Below are 20,062 nucleotides of genomic sequence, written 5' to 3'. Positions count from 1 at the left end.
CAAGAACCTGGCATTTTAACAGGGCTGTGTAGACTTTTTATATCCACTGTATATGTATAAAGGCATGTTGGGATATATGGAATTGGGACTTTATGGAATCAACTTCAAAAATTCAGGTTGAACCAAATTAATTGATTTACTTTGAGTCAACTGGTAAAATATAAGTGTGAATCGCAAACTTAAATTTTTTAGGTTTGATCAATGTTATATTTTTTTCAGTGTACTAGGGGCAGTGCTGAAGTGTTTTTCAACAGACCTGAATCCTTTAGTCTGACTCTAAGCCTTTGACTGATTCCTACTGATTCCTACTGCCCATGTTTTTATCCACACATCAAAGTATCTATACAGTGGATGGATTTTAATAGTAGCCTGCTTTTAACCCTAGCTAACTATGATTACACATTTGCAACAACTTGTGAGACTAATTCAGGCATGTTCAAGTTATGGCTAGCATGTTACTGTTTCCACTTACCAAATGTAAAAACTGACAGAAATCTAATGATGAAAACTTAAACAATGGATCTCTTAAATCTTGACTACAGTACAACAAATTGTGGAGAAATGAATGTCACTTATCAAAAGATTTCTTAAAATGCTGAATAGAAAAAAAAGGTTCTACCTTCAATTGTGGTAAGAATAGACATGCAGATGACCATGATATGATGAAATACTTCTTGTGAAGAAAAAAAAACAATGGAAAATTTATGTTTAATGAAGTATACCACCATTGATTTACACCACAATTTCATAATAATATGCACATTTATTTTACATAATTGAAAATAAAATAATGCAATTATATATGTGTATTATACATATTATCGATAATATTTGCTCAAACTTCATAGAAATCTGAAAACAATGCAGATTATAAAATGTAGTTTATAAAATGATAAAATGTAATGAAATTTGTGGTTACTACTTGATTTGAAACGAGATATATACTCTGACATTTTTTCGTTTTGGGCTCTGAGGAGACAGCAATACTTTATCACCATATAGTAAGTGATAAAGATACTTCAGAATTGCCAAAGCCTTGGAACCCCATGTAAATGAATCAGATTACAAATTTCTCAACAGCTGTTTTACACATTTTTATATATTTGAAAAATCTAAAGATGGGATTTTGTTTTATAGAACAATGTTAACAAATAAACAAAATTACATATTAGATTAGTATCTTTCAATGTAACCACAGAAAAACTGAATATTGTATTTTTATTACATATATCATTAATTTCAATCATTTAACTTTGGGACAGAGACCTGTTAGAAACAAACACATAAACAATGAGTATGTAATAGATATGGAAATACATATGGAAATATATATGCAATACATATTGATATGGTAGCAGTTCTTAATGCTCATGCTGTACCTGTGATAGAGAGAATGTACCACAGCTGCAAAGGGAAGACATTACCTGTAGTAGATTTAGAAAACATTGCTGTGTATTGTAACTCAGCAGGAAAATACATTGTTGTTGATTGTCACACTTCTTTGTATTTAATGAACACCCCTGATATTAGGAACCTGGTTAGTTTTAAGAATTTAGCTAATATGGCTAAGGATCTTGCTTTTCTCTGACCTTCAATATCCCATGCTATGTGACTGGAAGCTCCTACTCATATGCAGACCATGTTCTCCGCATGTTATTAATGTCTCCCCAATGTTTCCTACCTGTTTTTTATTATGTTTGCTCTGTTACCTCTTTATTCACCATACCTGTGTTCCTCTGATTCCTAATGTCCATAAAATGACTAAAGAAAGTGACTGTCCACTATACTTCATAAAACAAAAAACACATGGAATATGTCTATTTTTCTTCCCAATGACAGACTGATCTTGTAAAGGCAGTGGAAATGGGTTAAGAGATTGAGAAACACAATTAAATAGTGAAGTGAGGAGGAATGTGAGAAGTACCTAGCTAGGTATGAACACATGCAGAGAACAAGATTCGTACATGTAAAGAACCTTATATCCTCATGCAGCAGAGATGCTTTGACGTAAAAGGGCAGAGAAGTGACTGCTTGTGCAGCCACAGGCCAGATTTTATTTTAATGTGGTATGAGCAGAAATGAGTCTGTCGAAACTTGGATGTCATGAGCATATATTAATCTCTGTTCATTACCCCTTCTTGCACTTCTGAAAATGCCTCTCAACACATCACATCTCTTTTAAATGCTGTGGGTTCGTGGTCCAACTGTCATCCATGGTGGGCTTGTTAAGAAGTGTAATGTTTTTGTGTCTGTTTGCCAGATAAAGACCTCACCGTTTGCATAAACATCCATTATTTTTCTCTTCCTTTCCATTCCATTTTGCTTCCCCCCTTCACTCTCATTATCAGAGCCTTGACAGAATAAACGGAGGAGAGAAAACAAACTAAACGACAGCACATTGCCCCACACCACCATTGTTCAGAAATAATGCTACGATTTGCCACTCATGTGATTATTTTAATATAATAAGTTTGATGTATACACAGTGACTTTAAAAAGTATTCACACCACTTAAAATTATCCACATATTAATGTGTTACAATATGAAAAACACAATTATTTAATAAGTAGTTTATGCAACAGATCAATACAAAGAAGTCTATAATGTTAAAGTGAAAAATAACATCAGCAAATTGTCCAAATTAATTACAAATACAAAAGAGACAATAGATTACATAAGTATTCCATCCCTTAAGTCAATATTTGGTAGAGGCACCTTTGGTAGCTATTACAGCCATTAGTCCATCTTGATAAGTCTCTACCTGCTTTGCAGATCTTGACACAGGAATTTTTGTCCATTCTTCTTTGCAAAATTACTCAAGCTCCATCAAGTTGGATGGGGATCTTTGATGAACAGTCATTTGCAACTCTTTCCACACATTCTCAATTGGATTGTGGTCCTGGCTTTGATTGGGCCTCTCTAGGATATAGACCTTTTAGTTTTTAAGTAAGTCCGGTTTGGCTTTTGTTTGGGGTCATTTTCCTGCTGGAAGATAAAACTTCTCCCAAATCCCAGGTCTCTTGCAGACTTCAGCAGATCTTCAGGATTTCTTTGTACTTCGCCGCATCTATTTTGCCCTCTATCCTCACACGCCTTCCAGGCTGTGACACAGAAAAGCATGACAAAGCATGATGCTGCCACCACCATGCGTCCCCACCGTGGTGTTCTCAGGACGACGTGTGGTGTTAGGCTTAGAGTCTACTTCATTCTCAGAGTCTCCCTCATGCCTTCTGTCAAACTCGAGCTAAGAGGTTTTTATTTTTTTAAACAATGGCTTTCTTTCCTCCACTCTTCCATGAAATGCCCTTTCGTGTGGCACCCAGGCTTTGGTGCAGTATTCACAGGGTGTCCCAGCTCAGCCGTGGAAGACTGTAACTCTTTATTACAGCCCTCCTGGTGGCCTCCCTGACTATCGCCCTTCTCGCCTGCTCAGGTTTTGAGGACGGCCTGTTCTAGACCGATTCAACGGTTGTGCCATATTCTCTCCATTTCTTCTAATGGACTTCACTGTCCTCCGGGGGATATTCAATGCCTTGAAAATAAGTCTTATATCCAACCTGGGTGCTTTGTAGAACCTTATTCTGAAGTTGCATTGTCTCCCTGATGTCGTTTTGGTGGGGGGGGGGGGGGGGGGGGGGTGCCACTAACCAGCTGTGGGACTTCCAAGAGTAAGGTGTATTTAACCTGAAGTCATGGGGAACATGATTACAGTACTTCTAAAGATGGTTGGTTTTACCACAGCTCTTTCAGGTGTGTCATAGCAAAAGGAATGAATACTTATGTAATCAATTATATTCTGTTTTATATTGGTAATACATTTTGAACAATTTGCAGATTTTAATTTTGTCGTTCTTGTATTGAAAACTGGCAAAAACTCCTGATTAAATCAGTTTTGATTTCATGTCTTAAGTAACACAATAACATAATAACTAATCTATAATCTATAACATAGATATTTATTCACACCACAATTAGCAGTAGAATCAATGTTAAAACATTTGTAGACTTAATTCCTTCCCTTTTTTCTATCTATTTTTTATCTCCCCATCTTTTAGCTTTAGCATACAGGCATGACGGCTTGAGGGAGGCCTCTTTTGGGCACATATGGTGTTGTCCTGGCAAACATTTTGATGCAGTCGATGACAGGGCAGACACTGAGACACAGAGTACAACCGGTGCAGGAGTCGTTAACCTTAGGCAAATGGGTCTTAGGGTCAAATGAAATTGCCTAGAGAGAGAAAGAAAGAGATAGAGAAGGCTATTAGGTGTGGAATGGCTGCTAGGCTAGCACAGAAAACCTAACAATGCATCCATGTTTTGTAGCTAGCGGACCAATGAATAATGTTACCACAGACCTGCAACACAGTGGATTAACAATTAAATATTGGGTTGTGAAAATGTTTATGCAACGCTCATGTTAATGAATAATTTAACCAATTTTGTTTATCATCGAGGCGCTACCAAATAAATAGATCTTTACAGTTTTTATGGAAGATATACAAGAATTGTACTAAAGACATTGAAAGGAAAGCATGACAAATGTTGATGTATTTTAGTAAAAATTACGTTTCTAAAGCAGTTTCTAAAGCAGATGAAAAAGAGCTGTATTATGGATTGTTTTTAATGTGTATGTTTGTGTGTTTGCATGCATGTTTGTGTGTGTGTATGTTTGTATGCGCGTTTGTTTGTGTGTATGTTTGTGTGTTTGCATGCTTGTGTGTGTATGTGTGTGTTTGCATGCGTGTTTGTGTGTGTGCATGTTTGTGTGCGCACACATGTGTCCGTACCGATGTGTCTGTGTGTGCAATCATGCATGAGTAACCACCTATTTGATGGAGACACATTATCCTGATGAATGCCTTTCTTTATTAGAAACCATTAATAACATGTAATCCCTCTCAGAGATCCACTCACAGACAATGAGCGCCACTGTGAACAATTACAGCTCTGATAGAACAGGCTGCGCTACTTCATCAATACTCCTGCTGATAGATTGCAGGGGACATTTATTTACCAGGGAAGAGATGATTTTAATAAAACCTTTCTACCACATAGATAGTTCTACAAATAGAGAGACTACATTTTTGTCGGTACTATACACCACTTGGTCTGTTAAGTAAAACAGGCCTTGTAACAAGACATCTTTTTTCCAGGTGAAATTAAGGGATAACTTGATTTTATACACGTTACTTTCCCTGTGTGGTTAGGGCTGAATAAAAAAAGTTCTCGCAGAATAAACATGCAATACTCAACATAATCAGAATCAAATGGCCCCCATAGTGTAAACCATGCTGTAGTGTAGTACACCTGAAAACTGCACTTCTGGTAAAAAGGAACACAATCTTAAACCACAAGGCCTTCATAGAAGTGCCTGGAACATTAATTAACAAAGTGTACCCCTATTAACCTTAATGTTGCAGGCTTGACTGACTCTTGTGTACAGAGTGGTTGTACTAACCATCCTATAACTTCAGTCTGAATGCAGACCCACCCAAAATGGTGCCTCCAAGCAAATATTTTCCTTACTAATGCAATTCTCTTTATTCTGAACAGAGGAACCAACTGATATTGATAGCCTGACACTGAAAATAATTCTCATCACGTCCACAACCGGCATATGAATGACTTGGCGAATGCATCGGTTCGACTGCCAAGAAGGTGGTTATCATTCACAAACTGCAACCGCACCCGAACGATTCGTTCTCAAGTTCGACTGTTGGGCAGAAAAGTGGTGCGGCTGGATTCATGTGTATTGATTCTATAAAGCTGTGTCAACGGACATAACAGACAGGTCAAACAAATAACTAAAATGTACAAGTTACTATGAAAACCTTATTCATGACTCTTGAGTCAGTAAAAAACATGAAGGAAATAATGAATCGTTAACAGACTGCACATCATTATTGGTGCTGAAGCCACACAGAGCGCTGCTGCACTCAGCCACAAACAAGCAGAGGATCTGGGGGCCTCGAGTGGAAAATGTGTGTTTATTTTTTTAATTGCTATTATTATTATTTTTAATTATGCCCAGTTCAGAAGCATCTGATGGTGTGACGCCTGAGGCAACTGCCTCTTCCGCCTTATGGTGAGTCCACTAGTGGTGTTAATAAAAGCCAGATAGCTAGAAACAATGACTAGAGCCATTTGGGGGATTGAACATGGCTGGCCATGTCCCTTTTATTCATGCTATATACTGTTTTGAGGTGGTTAGGCTTATGTCTTGTTTATGCTATAATAAGGCTTAAATGTGCCAACGCTATTGTCAGATTTGTTTTCAAATTTTTTTTGTCTTTTATACTTTCACAAAAACCTCCAGAGTAACATTTCTATGGGCATCTTGGACATTTTGTTGCCCATATAATGATGTCAGAAGCATAATTCAGGTGCTCATTCTGCAATACATCTTCACAACAGACAAAACTTTTCTAATCCTGTTCAGAACAACCCAGGTTCTGATACCATCTCATCTTGCAATTGTACATCAAACATAGTTACCAATAACATGACACTATATGTTCAATGAAATGGGAATTTGAAACATGAGATCCGAGTGCTTACCAGTGTCCAAATCAGTGTATAGAAATTCAAAAAGACTGTGTGTGTGTGTGTGTGTTTGTCAATATTTCTGTCTTAGAAGTCTATGTGTTTAAAACAAATGGAGAGGATGTTCAGTATGTACCTGGTATCCGGAGTCATTGCAGGTCAAGTAACACTTGCCACAGTTGATACACATTCCCTCGTCAATAATGGCCTGGACCTGCTCTGAGTTGTTCAGGTCCCCATACGCTCCGATGTACTTCAGAGCCCCGGCTATAACATCCTAGATGCAAGGCAACACACATATAATTACATACGGAACACAGTGTAAACATATATGACCTCTGTGGCAACACACTTGGACCTAATGACTTGTCCACATACTCTAATATGTTGTACCAGCATGTTTGTCATGATGATGATGCATTCTTAACAGCCTGGCTAAATCTAGAAGGCAATGTCCAGACAAGTAGAATAGTAAGAATGAGGTAGTTTATTAAACATGCCTTCCACAGTATGTATATAGTACTAGTATGTAGTACTACTGTAGATGATGCATGTTAAGTATACATGTACCCAAGAACCAATTGTACCATTGTAACACCAAGTAACATGGGGAACTTAAGTGTTTTCTCCTAGCTCACCTTAACAGCCGGGATTGGCTTCTTGGCGGTGTAGGTTCTGGTGCCACTGGACTCCACTACTGTGGTCTTCTCAACGTAGTCTCTCACTGCCTCCTTGTAGTCAGCCAAAACTTTCTTCTTCTCAAGCAGATAGGGCCCAAAGCTGGGTAAACTCTGAAAGATTAGAAGTCTTGGTTAATTGTCAAATTCTATCAGCTTCAGATTATATTCTGATATAGGAGGGGAATCCCTTAACAAACAATGGTTTCCTTTCAAGAAAAGCTTTTTTTGTAACTTATTGAAGCAAATCTATATTCGTTTTCATTGGTTAAATATATTTCCGGCAACTTTTACTCAAAAGGCTCTAAAGATAAATATGCCCATGTTATTTAATATTTAATTTTCAGGATTAATAACTGATTAGATGATCTTCAATAATAAAGTAATATATTAGAATCATTTTTTTAAAGTAATTTATTAGTGATTTACCAATGACAATTCCTATATACTAACTACATTTCTTTTGTAGGTCGTTTGTAATATTGCCTTGTGTCCTTCTTGGCCATATGTTGGCAGGTTTGTTTACCTAAGAGAGGTTGTCTGTCTGTTTACTACTGATTAGTGAGTCTTTAAGCTGCTCCTCCTGTACTGAGTACTGAAGCGTCACTGATGTGCCTCACTAGAAGCATCAGAGGAGAACAAACAGACAGTGAGACGAGGATGAGACAGGGATGAGATGAGGACCAGGGCTCAAAGACCCACAGACTGACAGCATTAAAGGAACACTGTTTGCTTTGGAGTGGTGGCCACTGTTTTCATTCTGGAAAATTAATTAGATCCGTTTGGCCAACATTTACACTTTTAGTGTATCAACCACTGGAGGTGACCCCTCGGCTTATTGAGTTTATACAGCGTTTAATTTATTTTTTATATTCTTATCTCTCATTCTTCTTTTTTTTCCTTCTGAATCACGGCAGGTGTACAACACTACGAGTAAACGGCCCAACCTCCCCAATACACAATAACTAAACAAGCCCAAAACCGAAAAGTTCAATAAAACCACATTTGTTTCAGTTCCAGTTCTCGTCAGAAATTACATCTATATCCCCAGCTGCTGTGCAGTGCATTCGACATGATATTGAAAATTTGTTTGGGTTTTAAAAGTGAAATACCAGCTGATGGTGGTCATGGAGGTTGGTTTTCAGGAAGATTATTGTCCTGGGTTTACTCATGTTTGCATCTCCTGTAGGCCCTCTACTGTAAAATCATGCAATATATTTGCAAAAATATTCATTTCGCATTGAGGCTTAAGACATTACCGTGTCAATGAACAGGAATTGCTTGCTCACTCAAAATGGTTGCGGCCTGCCTGCAAGCTATTTTACTTTATGTTTTGTTGTCATGGTGAAGGGGATGCAAGAGAAAGAAGAACATTACCTAAAGGAGTTAGTCTTGTCTGAAATGGGCAATTTTGTCTCACAGGAACATAACAGCCAAAACACAATAACATTTTCTGGGGAAAATAAATAAATATTATAATTGAAGAAAAAAAAAACTTTGCAAATGAATTGCCAAGAATCTAAAATGTAATGCAAAAAGGATAGAGCCTCAAACAGTCTCTACTGTAAAGCTTTGCAACTCTGATTCCCTTTTTCCCGATGCAAAAATTGTTTGTTGTGGTGTGAAAAGTAGGGTTTTTCATGTTTGATTTAACTCTGTATGGCCTCTGATAACCGTGGCCGAACTCCCACAACTCAAGGCAACCAATCACATGTATTTTTGAGACAGGCCAGGCAAGCAATGAATAGATGATCATTTCTATATTATCTTCTGGGGAAATTTGAGTTACTTTGCATACACAAAATACAAATAAACATCTAATAAGCATAGAAATACACTGACTAAAAACATTACACTGACACTTAAACATTCTGAACCTTTTTTATTGCCACTGGAACAAATGATTGCTTGGTTCTATTCATTTTTTATCGAATACCCTATTTAGAGGATAAGACAACTAATTATGTTTCAGCTGGAAAATAATTACAATAATGATAAAAAATTTAGTTGAACTTTACAAGTAAAGTTATTGGGGATTGCATTAACACTTTCTAAATAGTAGCTGAATAGTAGTGGAATCATTCTTCTGACTTCGAAAAGCAGAAAAGTAGGGAAAGAGACAAAAGGTTTAGAGTCTGTAGCTTGAATGGTTTAAAATAAACTGTTAGAGTGTAATTAATGGGAATTATGCAAATGTATGTAATCGCAGTCAATACACACTTAAGCGTTTCAAGTTAGGATAGCCTAAATGTGAAACAAAGTCGTTTTGGTCTCTCTAACTTGAATGGATCAAGAGATACTACTTTAGGGTTAATTAAAGTTACTTGTGCAAATGTAGCATATGTTGTCATAGTCAATACACCTTTAAGCATTAATTAAACATGTGAACTATAGAAGAGTAGTAAAAGCTAAATATTAAAAAAAAAAATATATTAAAAGTAATATCAAATCTAAACAAAGGTTAAAATAGTTCTCTCTTTGTATTTGTGTACTGTTAATTTTCCCCTCTGTAATTGTGGTCTAGGATGTGTGCTCCTCTCAGCCTCTACAGTGTGTGTTGTCCCTGAACACCAGCCCTTGTTATGTTTTTCTGCAAGTCTTTATGCAATTGGGTATTATTTGATCAACAGTAAGTGAGACTCACCAACACTGAGGTTCTGAAAACCACAGACCCATCATGACTTTATATTTGAAATTCTAATTGAAACGGACCCTGGAGAGTGTGTGTGTGTGTGTGTGTAATCTTTGCATGCCGATACTTAAGTCCAAAGGTATACCTTTGATATTCAGATGTTCTCTTGTCAAGTCATTTAAAAAATAAAAAGAGGGGGGGGGGGGGTCTTTGATCAGGAACAAGAACAGTTTCTGTGAGTGCAAGTGTGTGTGAGAGAGAGGAGCGAGAGCGAGAGAGGGAGAGAGCACAGCTGGCGTCATGGAGGACGACGGGCCCACCGCCCCATGATGTGTTGTTGTGTATTTGCGTGTACGCCATTTGCATGCATGTATGTGTCTGTGGAAACGCTCATCCCACCTTATGGTGAGTCCACTAGTGGTATACTGTAGAAACGCTCATCCCAGGTCACATGTGTACTTGGTGTACTTAACTGGAGACAGACCTGCTTGTTGTGATTTCTCCAGATGACCATATTCATGACAGTTCATACTACTAGCACAACCACACACTACCGGCTACAATATTTAGGATGGAACTGAGCTCAGGCTGGCCGGTATTTTGCATGCCGTGTGAGTGTTCGTGAGAGAGACACTGATGAAATAGGGTACTCCTCAGTGATGCCAGACGGGCTAAGAAACAGCCAGCGCAACATGCAACTGAGGAAAGCCAATCCTATACCACAGCTAGGGTACCATTAATTAATTTAAACCCCGAAATCTTCTAATTGACCTGAGGGAATGAGGTAATACCAAGCTGTTCAATAGCTGCTTATGTAAATGTGCTAGCATGGGTTTTTCGGTGCTATGATTGATCATATCACATCAGTTGGTGTCCCAATTGGGACTACAAAATGTCCAGTGCATTTGATTTGATTAGACCAGGTACAATAATAAAAATGTTCTAACAGGGTGGATCAAGTTTGACTGCAGATTTGCTAAAAGATGTGGTATAGCAGATGACAAAAGAATGATTAATTTTACTGCTCCAATTATGTTTGTAAACAGTTTAAGAGCAATGAGGACCTCTGGTTGCGTGGTATTGCCAATATACCAAGAGCAGGGGTTGTATCCAGGCACTTAGCATTGCATTGTGGTGTATTGGCCATACAGTATATATCACATATTCTTGTGAATAATGGCATATATATACTTTACGTGGCATTAACACACATATATAATATATCAGCACATGACAGCAGTGCAACTTCTAAGGATACGAATACAAAAAAATTTAAGATTGTTTCTTTCTGTCTCCTCATCCACACCTGTCTGCCAAATATCTCCACCTAACCCTGGACAGAAATAAACCAAAGTCCAGATGGTTAGTAGGCAAGATGTTGTAACTTTTATTTGTAGATACTCAGGAAAAACAGTTGTGTGTGACATGTTTTCTTCAGTTTTCATGTAACTATTTATTCAAATGAATTCAGTATATTTTTTTCATCTTCTAAAATTTAATATGGTAATGAGTTCTAAGCTCCAAAAATATCATAGGCACACACTGTGCAAACATTGTCTGCATATAATTAAAAGTAGCAACGGTTTTAATTTTATATTAAATGCCACACATTTGATATTAACCACCTACAAAGCCATCATTTTAATACTGTCTTCATTCCATCTAGATACACCTGATTATATATTTTTTCTTTACAAATGTCAGTCTTATTTAGATGTGTTTATACAATTCCTGATTTAACTTTTTTATTTTGGTTTGGTCATTCTACTATAATGTTGGCTCCTAGCAGGTAACACAAGCCATTTGCTCTATATGTTATAGTGTCTGATCGACTATTCATTGGGTAGTCCGTCCAAATTTACAGAAATGATACAAGGTTACAGTTATTCCATTGTGTAGTAGTAGTAGCAGTACCATAAATGCTCCGTAGGCTTGAACGGAAAGTATTGCACTGTTTCAGGGTCAACGTATGATGTCGTTTTTAGCATTGAATGGTTATAATAACATAAATCTAAACGCAAGCAACTTCATTTGAGTCGGTCTAAACAATCAGTTTGTTCGCCAGTTTCAGAGACGACTCAGTAAACTAAATATACAGCATTTACGGGGCTATTTACAAGGATATCCTTGCTAACATCAATTGCTGAGTTACATTTACAGGAGTTGCAAATTCCTAGGAACTAGAGGCCATTATTTGTCAGCCATCAAGCAAAACATAGACATCCTAGTATAGATAGTACCTCAAAGAGATGTTAGCCACTTTTTTTAGCCATCAACAACTCAACTTTACTCATCTTCTTGAGATTGATTGATATTTGAATGGATAGGATACAAATGTCCTCCGAGGTGACCACCAAGATCTTATCACTATACATTTTCTTGATTCTTTCAGGACACCAGTTTCATGTCCCGTACAAAAGACAACATTCTACATTGGGCAATTCATTGTTCATTGCACTGGGACATTGGGACATTAAGATTATAAGAAGGACTCCAGGTAAACACATGGCAAAATGTCTTGTTTCTCACATAGGGAAAGAGAACATAAGCTCAGCACGTGGACAAATTAGAATGTCAGCATCACACAAACACAGACAGTTTACAGCTGTTGAGAGTTTATTTACAGCTGCTGGCCCTACTATGAATGTTTAATTATTCTTGTGATTTGAGCATGTATTGTGATTTGGCATATGATCCAATACAGAACATGTACAGTCTCAGTTTGTGTAGGGCTATGTCAGCCTCAGCACTCACTGAACGCACCAAAAATAAATGTAGAAAAAAAAAAGTTTAGATCCAGTGAGCTGACTCTGATTCTATTATTCTGTGTTTTGTCCTTTCTAGCATGGCGATCTAGTGACAATATAGTAACAGTGACTAAGCAGACCACATTCCAGTTGGTCAGTCACTGGGATTGGCTGGTAGCACCAGTCACACTACACAATAACAGCAAACCATTACGGACAGTAGCAGGGCTCTGGTTGCACTTAACGGCACTCAGAGTCAGACACGGAACTCCAACAGTATTTGGACTGTGACACATTCAGTTTTCTTTTCAGCTCTGTATTACAGCACTTTGAAATTACACCGTGACAATGTGACTAAAGTGCTGACTGTCAGATATAATTTGAGGGTGTTTAATCCATATTGGGGAGAAAACGATTAGAAATGAATGCACATTTTGTGTAGACTTCCTGCATTTTATGATTGCAAAACAATTTGGACAATTTGCATCACAGCTGTTTTCTTATGAGGCAGGTGTTTATGTTTACATTGTTAGTGTATGCGCAAGAGAGCTGTCAATGTCTAATCTTGATTCTAGGCTTTGCACAAAGATAGACAGTATCCTCATAAATGTTACTATGTTCATGAAAGAGTGAAGATCAAGGCCTGCAACATTGGACACATCAGAGAACGAGAGACAGAGAGACAGATACAACAAGTTTTTACCCTCATTAAGGGAAAGCGGTCTTTGTCAAGCAACATTTTCAGTTTAGCCTGTGTCTTGCACTATACCGGTCTATTTGTTTTGTAATTACTCAGCTTCTCTTTCTCTCATTGAGAAGTTCCCAAAGCTGGTGAGCTGTGTCCTCTTCAGTGAGAGGTACTGGAACACCAGTAAGGTGGCGTGGGTTGTTAACCAGACTGCACATCCTTAATTGGATGCAATTCCTTCCTCCCCCTTATCGGTAAACAAACAACCACAAAAACGTGTCATCAGTTTGATGTGGGTTGTGTATTTTGTTAGGTTTGTTTCTTTAAAGTGTAAATCAAGAAAGTGGTGTAGCAGGAGGAATTAATAACTTGCATTGTATGTACACCCGATCTGCCTTAATAAATTATGCATTGAGAGGAGAAGAGCTTGTTTTCATGTCTGTTGGTACAGAACACTTTTATACAGCTTTGGAAAATTATCTTGCATTTAAAAACTGGGTGGGTGAAATCCAGCTTCCAAAAATAAAATATTAAATTCTACAATATATATCCCAAACTGATAATTAAAATGTATCTGCAAATTACTTGATGTGCTGAATGCTAGTTAGCATGTATCATAACCAATTAAAGTCCCAATTCATCATTCAGCATAAAACACAAGTCACACAAAATACACGCTTGCTTTCTAAAATTCGAGTTGATCTGAAATCAAATCAAATGAATGCACTAAACACTGAGACACATTATCTTACATTTGGCCAGAGCAAGACATCCAGACTGTGCCACTCCAAGTATAACAGCATGGTTCCTTTCTTCAACCCTATCAACTCCCAGCCAGCCATTCAGCCCACCCGAATACTGGTGCTGCAGACACACCCGCAGCCCCCGCAAGGTTTACCATCTTTGGGGGGCCCATATGCCATCATATCTATACACAGAATCTACGCTGCCATCCGGAATGAATGGCACCCTAGGTAAACATTAAAACATTGTTGTTTATCAGCACGATCTTACACTAAAAATCATATGAATCGAACTTCAGTGGAGTCAAAATTGCTGAAAATCGTCACCACTAAATAATTTTTTTGATTCATATAACCATCTTCCCTTTGCCAAGATAACAGCTCTGAGTCATTTCCGATATGAGTCATATTGTTCGATGAAATGGGAGAACACATAGGAAAGGATCTGAGACCTCCATACAGAGTCTTTGGCCCTTGCTTGTGGACTCTCATGATCAGCTCACCCCAAAGATTTTCAATGGGATTTAGTTCAGGGAACTGTGAGTTTGATTGATTTAATTTTGTGGATTTGGAGGGCTGTTTTGGATCGTTGTCCTGCTGGAAGATCCAACAATAACCAGGTTTTTGCAAATTCAGGTTTTGGCCTAAAATCTCCTTGTTCTTGAAGGAGTCCATGTTGCAATGTATCCAAACAATGTCCCCAGGGCCTTTAGAAGTAAAACAGCCCCACAACATCACAGATCACCACCATACTTCACTGTGGGTATTATTTTATTTTCTGGATGACAATGGCTTTTTAATGCCAGACTCACCTCTGGTTTTTGTTGCCAAAAAGATTAGACAGACAATAGAACCTGGTTCCAATAATTGTTCTAATTACAATCAACAAACACTAGCCCATAACTTTGTGGTTACATGACAGCTAGGGCTTACTCTGGGCAACCTGTTCAGATCACTTGTTAGCAAGGAGGTGTCATCTAATCACAGTTTTGGGGACTTGGTGACCCACACATGTTTTTTCTTTGAACAGTTATGACTCAATTAAAGGTTAAAAAACGTTTTGTATGTAATTATATAATAGAGGATGGAGAGACACAAAGCAAGAAAGTTACGTCAGTTTTTTATCATTTCGAGATCTGAACTCCAAATCAGAACTAGATTTAAGCAACAAAACCTGAGCTGGGGTTATATACATAACGTCACTGTCAGACCAAGAGCTTCAAAACATTTAAGATTTTCAGTAAACAAAAATGCATTCATATTTTAACATTAACAAAACTAAAATCATTAAATTGCATATTCATGAAATATTATGAGTACATTGAGTGAAATTAATGCTAATACATTTTTAAACTGTCAAAAGACAAAAAAACAAACATAATTGAACATAATGAACAGGGGTTTAATAAGGGCGCCGGATGTGTTGGGGGAGACATAGATTTGAATAGAATAGATTTGAGAGATTACTGTTTAAAGAAGTCTGGTTTATTTTCTAAATAAAAAGTTACAAGTATTGCTGAAAAGGCACTTGACATGCACATGATAATTCTTTACTCAGTAAGCGGCCAACATAATAACAGGTGGTGGTGTGACGATCTCTCATAGACATACAATATATGCCTATTACCTCTTTGAACTCCTGATTCCCGTAACCATTAGCTCCCCTGTGTAACACTGCCATAAACGAAAAACTACTTTTTTTGCCAACAAGTTGCTGTTTTATGTATTAAATCCATCAACTGAATATGTTGTTTAAAGGTTTGTATGTTGTACTTGTGTTTAAATAAAGGTGGTGACGATACAATAATGATTGAAATAATTACCGACTATCTGTACTTGATGTTAATATATCATTAGCTTACTATTCAAAATAGCTGTATTGTCAGCCTTTTAGACTTAAGAGGCACATGTTCTCCATCAGCACCAGCAAATAATTAAATAAATAAATACTACCAGCGAGGTACATGGCATTATCATAATTGGCCATTTAATGAGATAGCCACAGAAACACATCAATAAACGTTTCATACAAGAACTAAACACCAGAGAAGTACAAGGGAGAATGGCCAAGCAGCCTAACCATGTTTTTTTGTCCAAAGCGCACAGCTCCCCCTTCCCCCCTCCCTCTACCGTCATCACCCCCTCCCTGTCAAGACGGTTGGCCTAGTCTCAACCAATGAACACCTGCCTCCCAACTCTATCCTCACCCCAAATATCACCGCCACCCGAGTCCAGCCAGACTGCTGGACGGAGAGGCCTCCAGCAGAGAGTGTAGGTCGAGCTCGTCCAAGGCGTACCCCTGGGGTCCTGCCAAGCTCCCCCGGTCTCTGCCACATAGATGGCCAAACCGCAATTAAACCCTGAACCGTGCCGCAGCGCAGGGGTTACACATCTAGCAGTACCACACTCACTCCCACCCCTTGTTTGGCACGAGCAGGAGGAGGTGGTAAAGGAGGAACAAGGGGAATAGGACAAGAATTTGCTCTTCTTCCCTGTGTCAGCTGACAAGTAGGTTTCATTGCATACTCAGTGAGGCTTAACATCTGGCCTTCAAATTGATGATGTATGTTCCAACTTATGCGTCAACTGTAAAACATACTGGAGTACAACACATATAGAGCAACATAAAGAGTAAATTAGAGCGAAGACGAATGGGAAACAAATTGCTGTGTCCAGATGTGCAAAGCTGGTTGAGGCTTATCCAAATAGACCCATGGCTGTAATTGTTGCCAAAGGCATCTCTAGCAAATACTGACTATAGGGGTTAAATACTTATGAAATCAATTACAATTAATAAAATACATTTTATTTTGTATTTTTATATAATATATAGATATCAGGGACTTTTTTGTGTTGCTCTGTGGCAAAATGTCTTAAATTAATTAATTTAGATTTCATGTAAGCCACTATATTAGAGTAAAACAATATTATTTGAGCTGAGACAGCAATCCGGAAGCACATGAGCATCTCCATGTTTCTTTTTAGACCCATCCAAATGGTTATTACTGGTAGGTAACATATATCTGTAAATTATGAGAAGTAAAGATGCACAATCTCAGATTAAGGGCATGTGTAAATATACTCACCACAGGTAAAATATATTTTTTAACAAGTCATGAGAAAAAGCTGGCATGTTTAGGGTATTCTTCAGTGCAGTAGTACATATTATTTATATTAAATGTTAGTTTTATAAATCACAGTATGGGTTTTTAAAAATATATTTTTCATATATTGTTATTAACCTGAGCCCTCTCTTGCTTTAGAAATGCTCAGTTTGACCATTAGGGCATTAGGATATATGTCAAGACATGGTATTTATATACACAGACTGGATTGGCTGAAACTCATTGTACTCAATACTATCCCATCCAAACTGTCTGACATTCCTAGAATGTTTTTCAAAAAGCACTTACAAGTCAAGGGTTAATAATTTTAACAATTTTAGAATGTTATTTCAGCCTTAAAGTGTAAATACAATATAATGAACACTATTGGAAAATTGTATTTCTGACTGCACCGGGCCTTTAAAATGTAGCCTTTGAAAAATGAATAAATACATTTACCATCAGGGAATTTTTTATAACCTTTCGGCTACTTCGTTTAACCATGAATCTTCTCATGAAAGTGCATTGAGTGCCACCTAAACTATTCAAGGAAGTATTCTTTCACATTACCTACATTAACAAGGAGAGGGGGAACAAATCTTAAGTTGAATGCTCCTACCCTGTTAATCATCTGACATTCCTGGAAATTGCACTGACAGTGATGTCTCTTCCCTTTCAGTTTCTCTTTTATGAGCTCCGTCTCTTGCTCTCGCTAACTACCTCAAATGTTTTTCCCCCCACTTGAGGTTTCTTTCTTTACCTTTCACAGAAATGTCGTGTACACTCTTGCACAGCCTCACTGTCTATCTTAATCTCTCTCGACCAAACAATCTTTCCCTCTGACTACTCTACCTTTGAGTCTGACTTGAAACTTGCATGCACAGGTGCACACGCATAAACACATGCACACAAACAGACACACACACACACACACACACACACACACACACGGGACAGACACACACACACACACACACCATATGTCACCCTTGTCTTGCTTGTACTGTAAGTAATGTGACCCTGTCCCCCCATGGTGTGCTTGGTGTATTTGTCTCATTGGGTCTGTGCCACTGCTCCTCAGCCCTGCGGCAACAGCTGCCCTACACACAGACACAGGTGAGCTGTCACTCTCTATCTTTACTGTCCACTAGTGCAGAGACAAGGCATGGGGAAGTCCAGTAAACCAGGCCTCTATGGCAGCATTCCTATCTACCTTTATACTGATAAACAAACCACAATGTCATGCTCACTGTACAGTGCTCCACTGCCTGTTAAAATGTGTTTACCGTCTAGATTAGAAAAATGATTTTGGTTATCAGGATACGTTACCCTGTAAGAAGTCCATGGACAAGGTGTGACTTTCACTGATTACAAACCATGACATTTCAGCATTCATGGCTGAACTACCAATCCAAGCCCTGATACAAATTTCCTAAATTAGTTGTGTGCCCTACAGTGCGGCCGATGTTCGAATCCTGGTCCAGGCACACTGACAGTGTCCGGAGGTGCCACAAATTGGCTCAACACGGCTCAGAGTGTTGGGGGGATGCTGCTTGAGTCAAGATGACCGGGCTGCCTCACTCAAGCAATTCAATTTGGTAGGTCCAGGATTTGCAAGCTCAATGATGGTTGTTGTCTAGGGAATGCATTCTTCTCCAGCATGCTGGTGCCAGAAATACCTTTCTGCTTGAGTGAGTAGTGTAATAAGAAGCAGAATGGCTTGGCAAGATATGTATCAGATGACATTAGACATTCCCGAACCTGATGTTTAGTAGTTGCAATCAGGCAAAGCCCTAATTTTGACTTGGACATCACGAAATTGGGAATGGAGATTAAATGTATCACAACAAATAATTCAAGGTCATTTTGGCCACAGACTTCACCCGGGTGAACTAAACACAAAAATCTCTATTAATATAATATGACATAGATTCCTTCATACTATATTAAACAGACTTATGTGAGAGCTGAGGAATCAAAACAATGTTCAAAAGAGCCAAAAAGATTTGTTCACGTCCAAATAAAAGCCAACACAAAGCTATGGTATAAAAACTACTGTCGTTCATTTTGTCACCTCAGAGCTGAGTGCACTGAGAGCAAGTGCTCCAGACCCCTCAGTGACCGGTGATGTGAATGTCTTGTTCTTCCTTGGTGTCACCCTGCGCTAGCATCAGTGTATCCGGCACCATGTTGCCACAGGGAGATGTTAAGTACAGGCTGCTTCTCCATGTCTGGAACAATGTTTCTACATGACACCACACAGCGTACCGAACACACACACTCTTGCTGATAACCCCCCCCCCCCCACACACACACACACACACACACACACGCACACGATGTAGAGCTATAAAGCAAAAGATGAGGGTAGTACGATAAACACCTCTGATATTCTTATTGGTATTGCCCTCCTACTCATACATTTCTTTGTTCTATGTCTCTCTCTGCTCTCCTGTATTTCAACTGTAGCTTTTGTAATGTGGCAAGATGTCCCATCGTCAGGACTGTAGGGAATCTGGAGCATTTGGATGCTTCAAAGCTTTCTCTGGGCTGGTGTAGAACCTGCACGTCTGTGATCTGATAACCACCACTAATTTCTAATAAGGGAAAGAGTTTATTGAAGTGTGTTTTTTTCCTAATTTGCATTTGTTCCAGGAATTGTGCACTGCTATTGCTTTTTCCCGTAAATGTGAGAGATTGTAGAAACCCAAGAATTGTAGACTCAAAGAAAAAACATAATAGAGGAAATGTTTTAACAATTGGCTTTTGTCAAATTTGATTTGAGATTTCTTCATTGTGTTAGGAACGACTGGCATTGGATTAGGACAGCATTCGTACAAATCATTTTCAGAGAATGATTGATGTTCCATTTCAAAGTAAACAAACAATAATAAACCATCAGGACTTTTCCTTGCTGTCTAGGCATT

At 38.2% G+C, this 20,062-nt stretch overlaps 1 protein-coding gene across 1 annotated transcript in view; it reads right to left on the bottom strand.

Moving 5' to 3' along the window:
- Window positions 1–702: 702 nt before the first annotated feature.
- Window positions 703–20,062, bottom strand: part of dpyda.1 (dihydropyrimidine dehydrogenase a, tandem duplicate 1) — a 198,477-nt gene continuing 179,117 nt past the window's right edge. The window contains exons 21-23 of the mRNA XM_010891133.5: window positions 7,183–7,335; window positions 6,681–6,821; window positions 703–4,229 (exon numbers count right to left, since the gene is read on the bottom strand). Of these exons, the coding sequence (XP_010889435.2) occupies window positions 4,059–4,229; window positions 6,681–6,821; window positions 7,183–7,335 (465 nt within the window). The 3' untranslated portion in view covers window positions 703–4,058. The remainder of the gene's footprint in view (window positions 4,230–6,680; window positions 6,822–7,182; window positions 7,336–20,062) is intronic.

The sequence above is a fragment of the Esox lucius genome, chromosome 21 (assembly GCF_011004845.1).
Source record: "Esox lucius isolate fEsoLuc1 chromosome 21, fEsoLuc1.pri, whole genome shotgun sequence".
Classification (NCBI taxonomy): domain Eukaryota; kingdom Metazoa; phylum Chordata; class Actinopteri; order Esociformes; family Esocidae; genus Esox; species Esox lucius.
The sequence above is the reverse complement of the archived record's forward strand: the minus strand, read 5'-3'. Positions and strand labels throughout refer to the sequence as shown.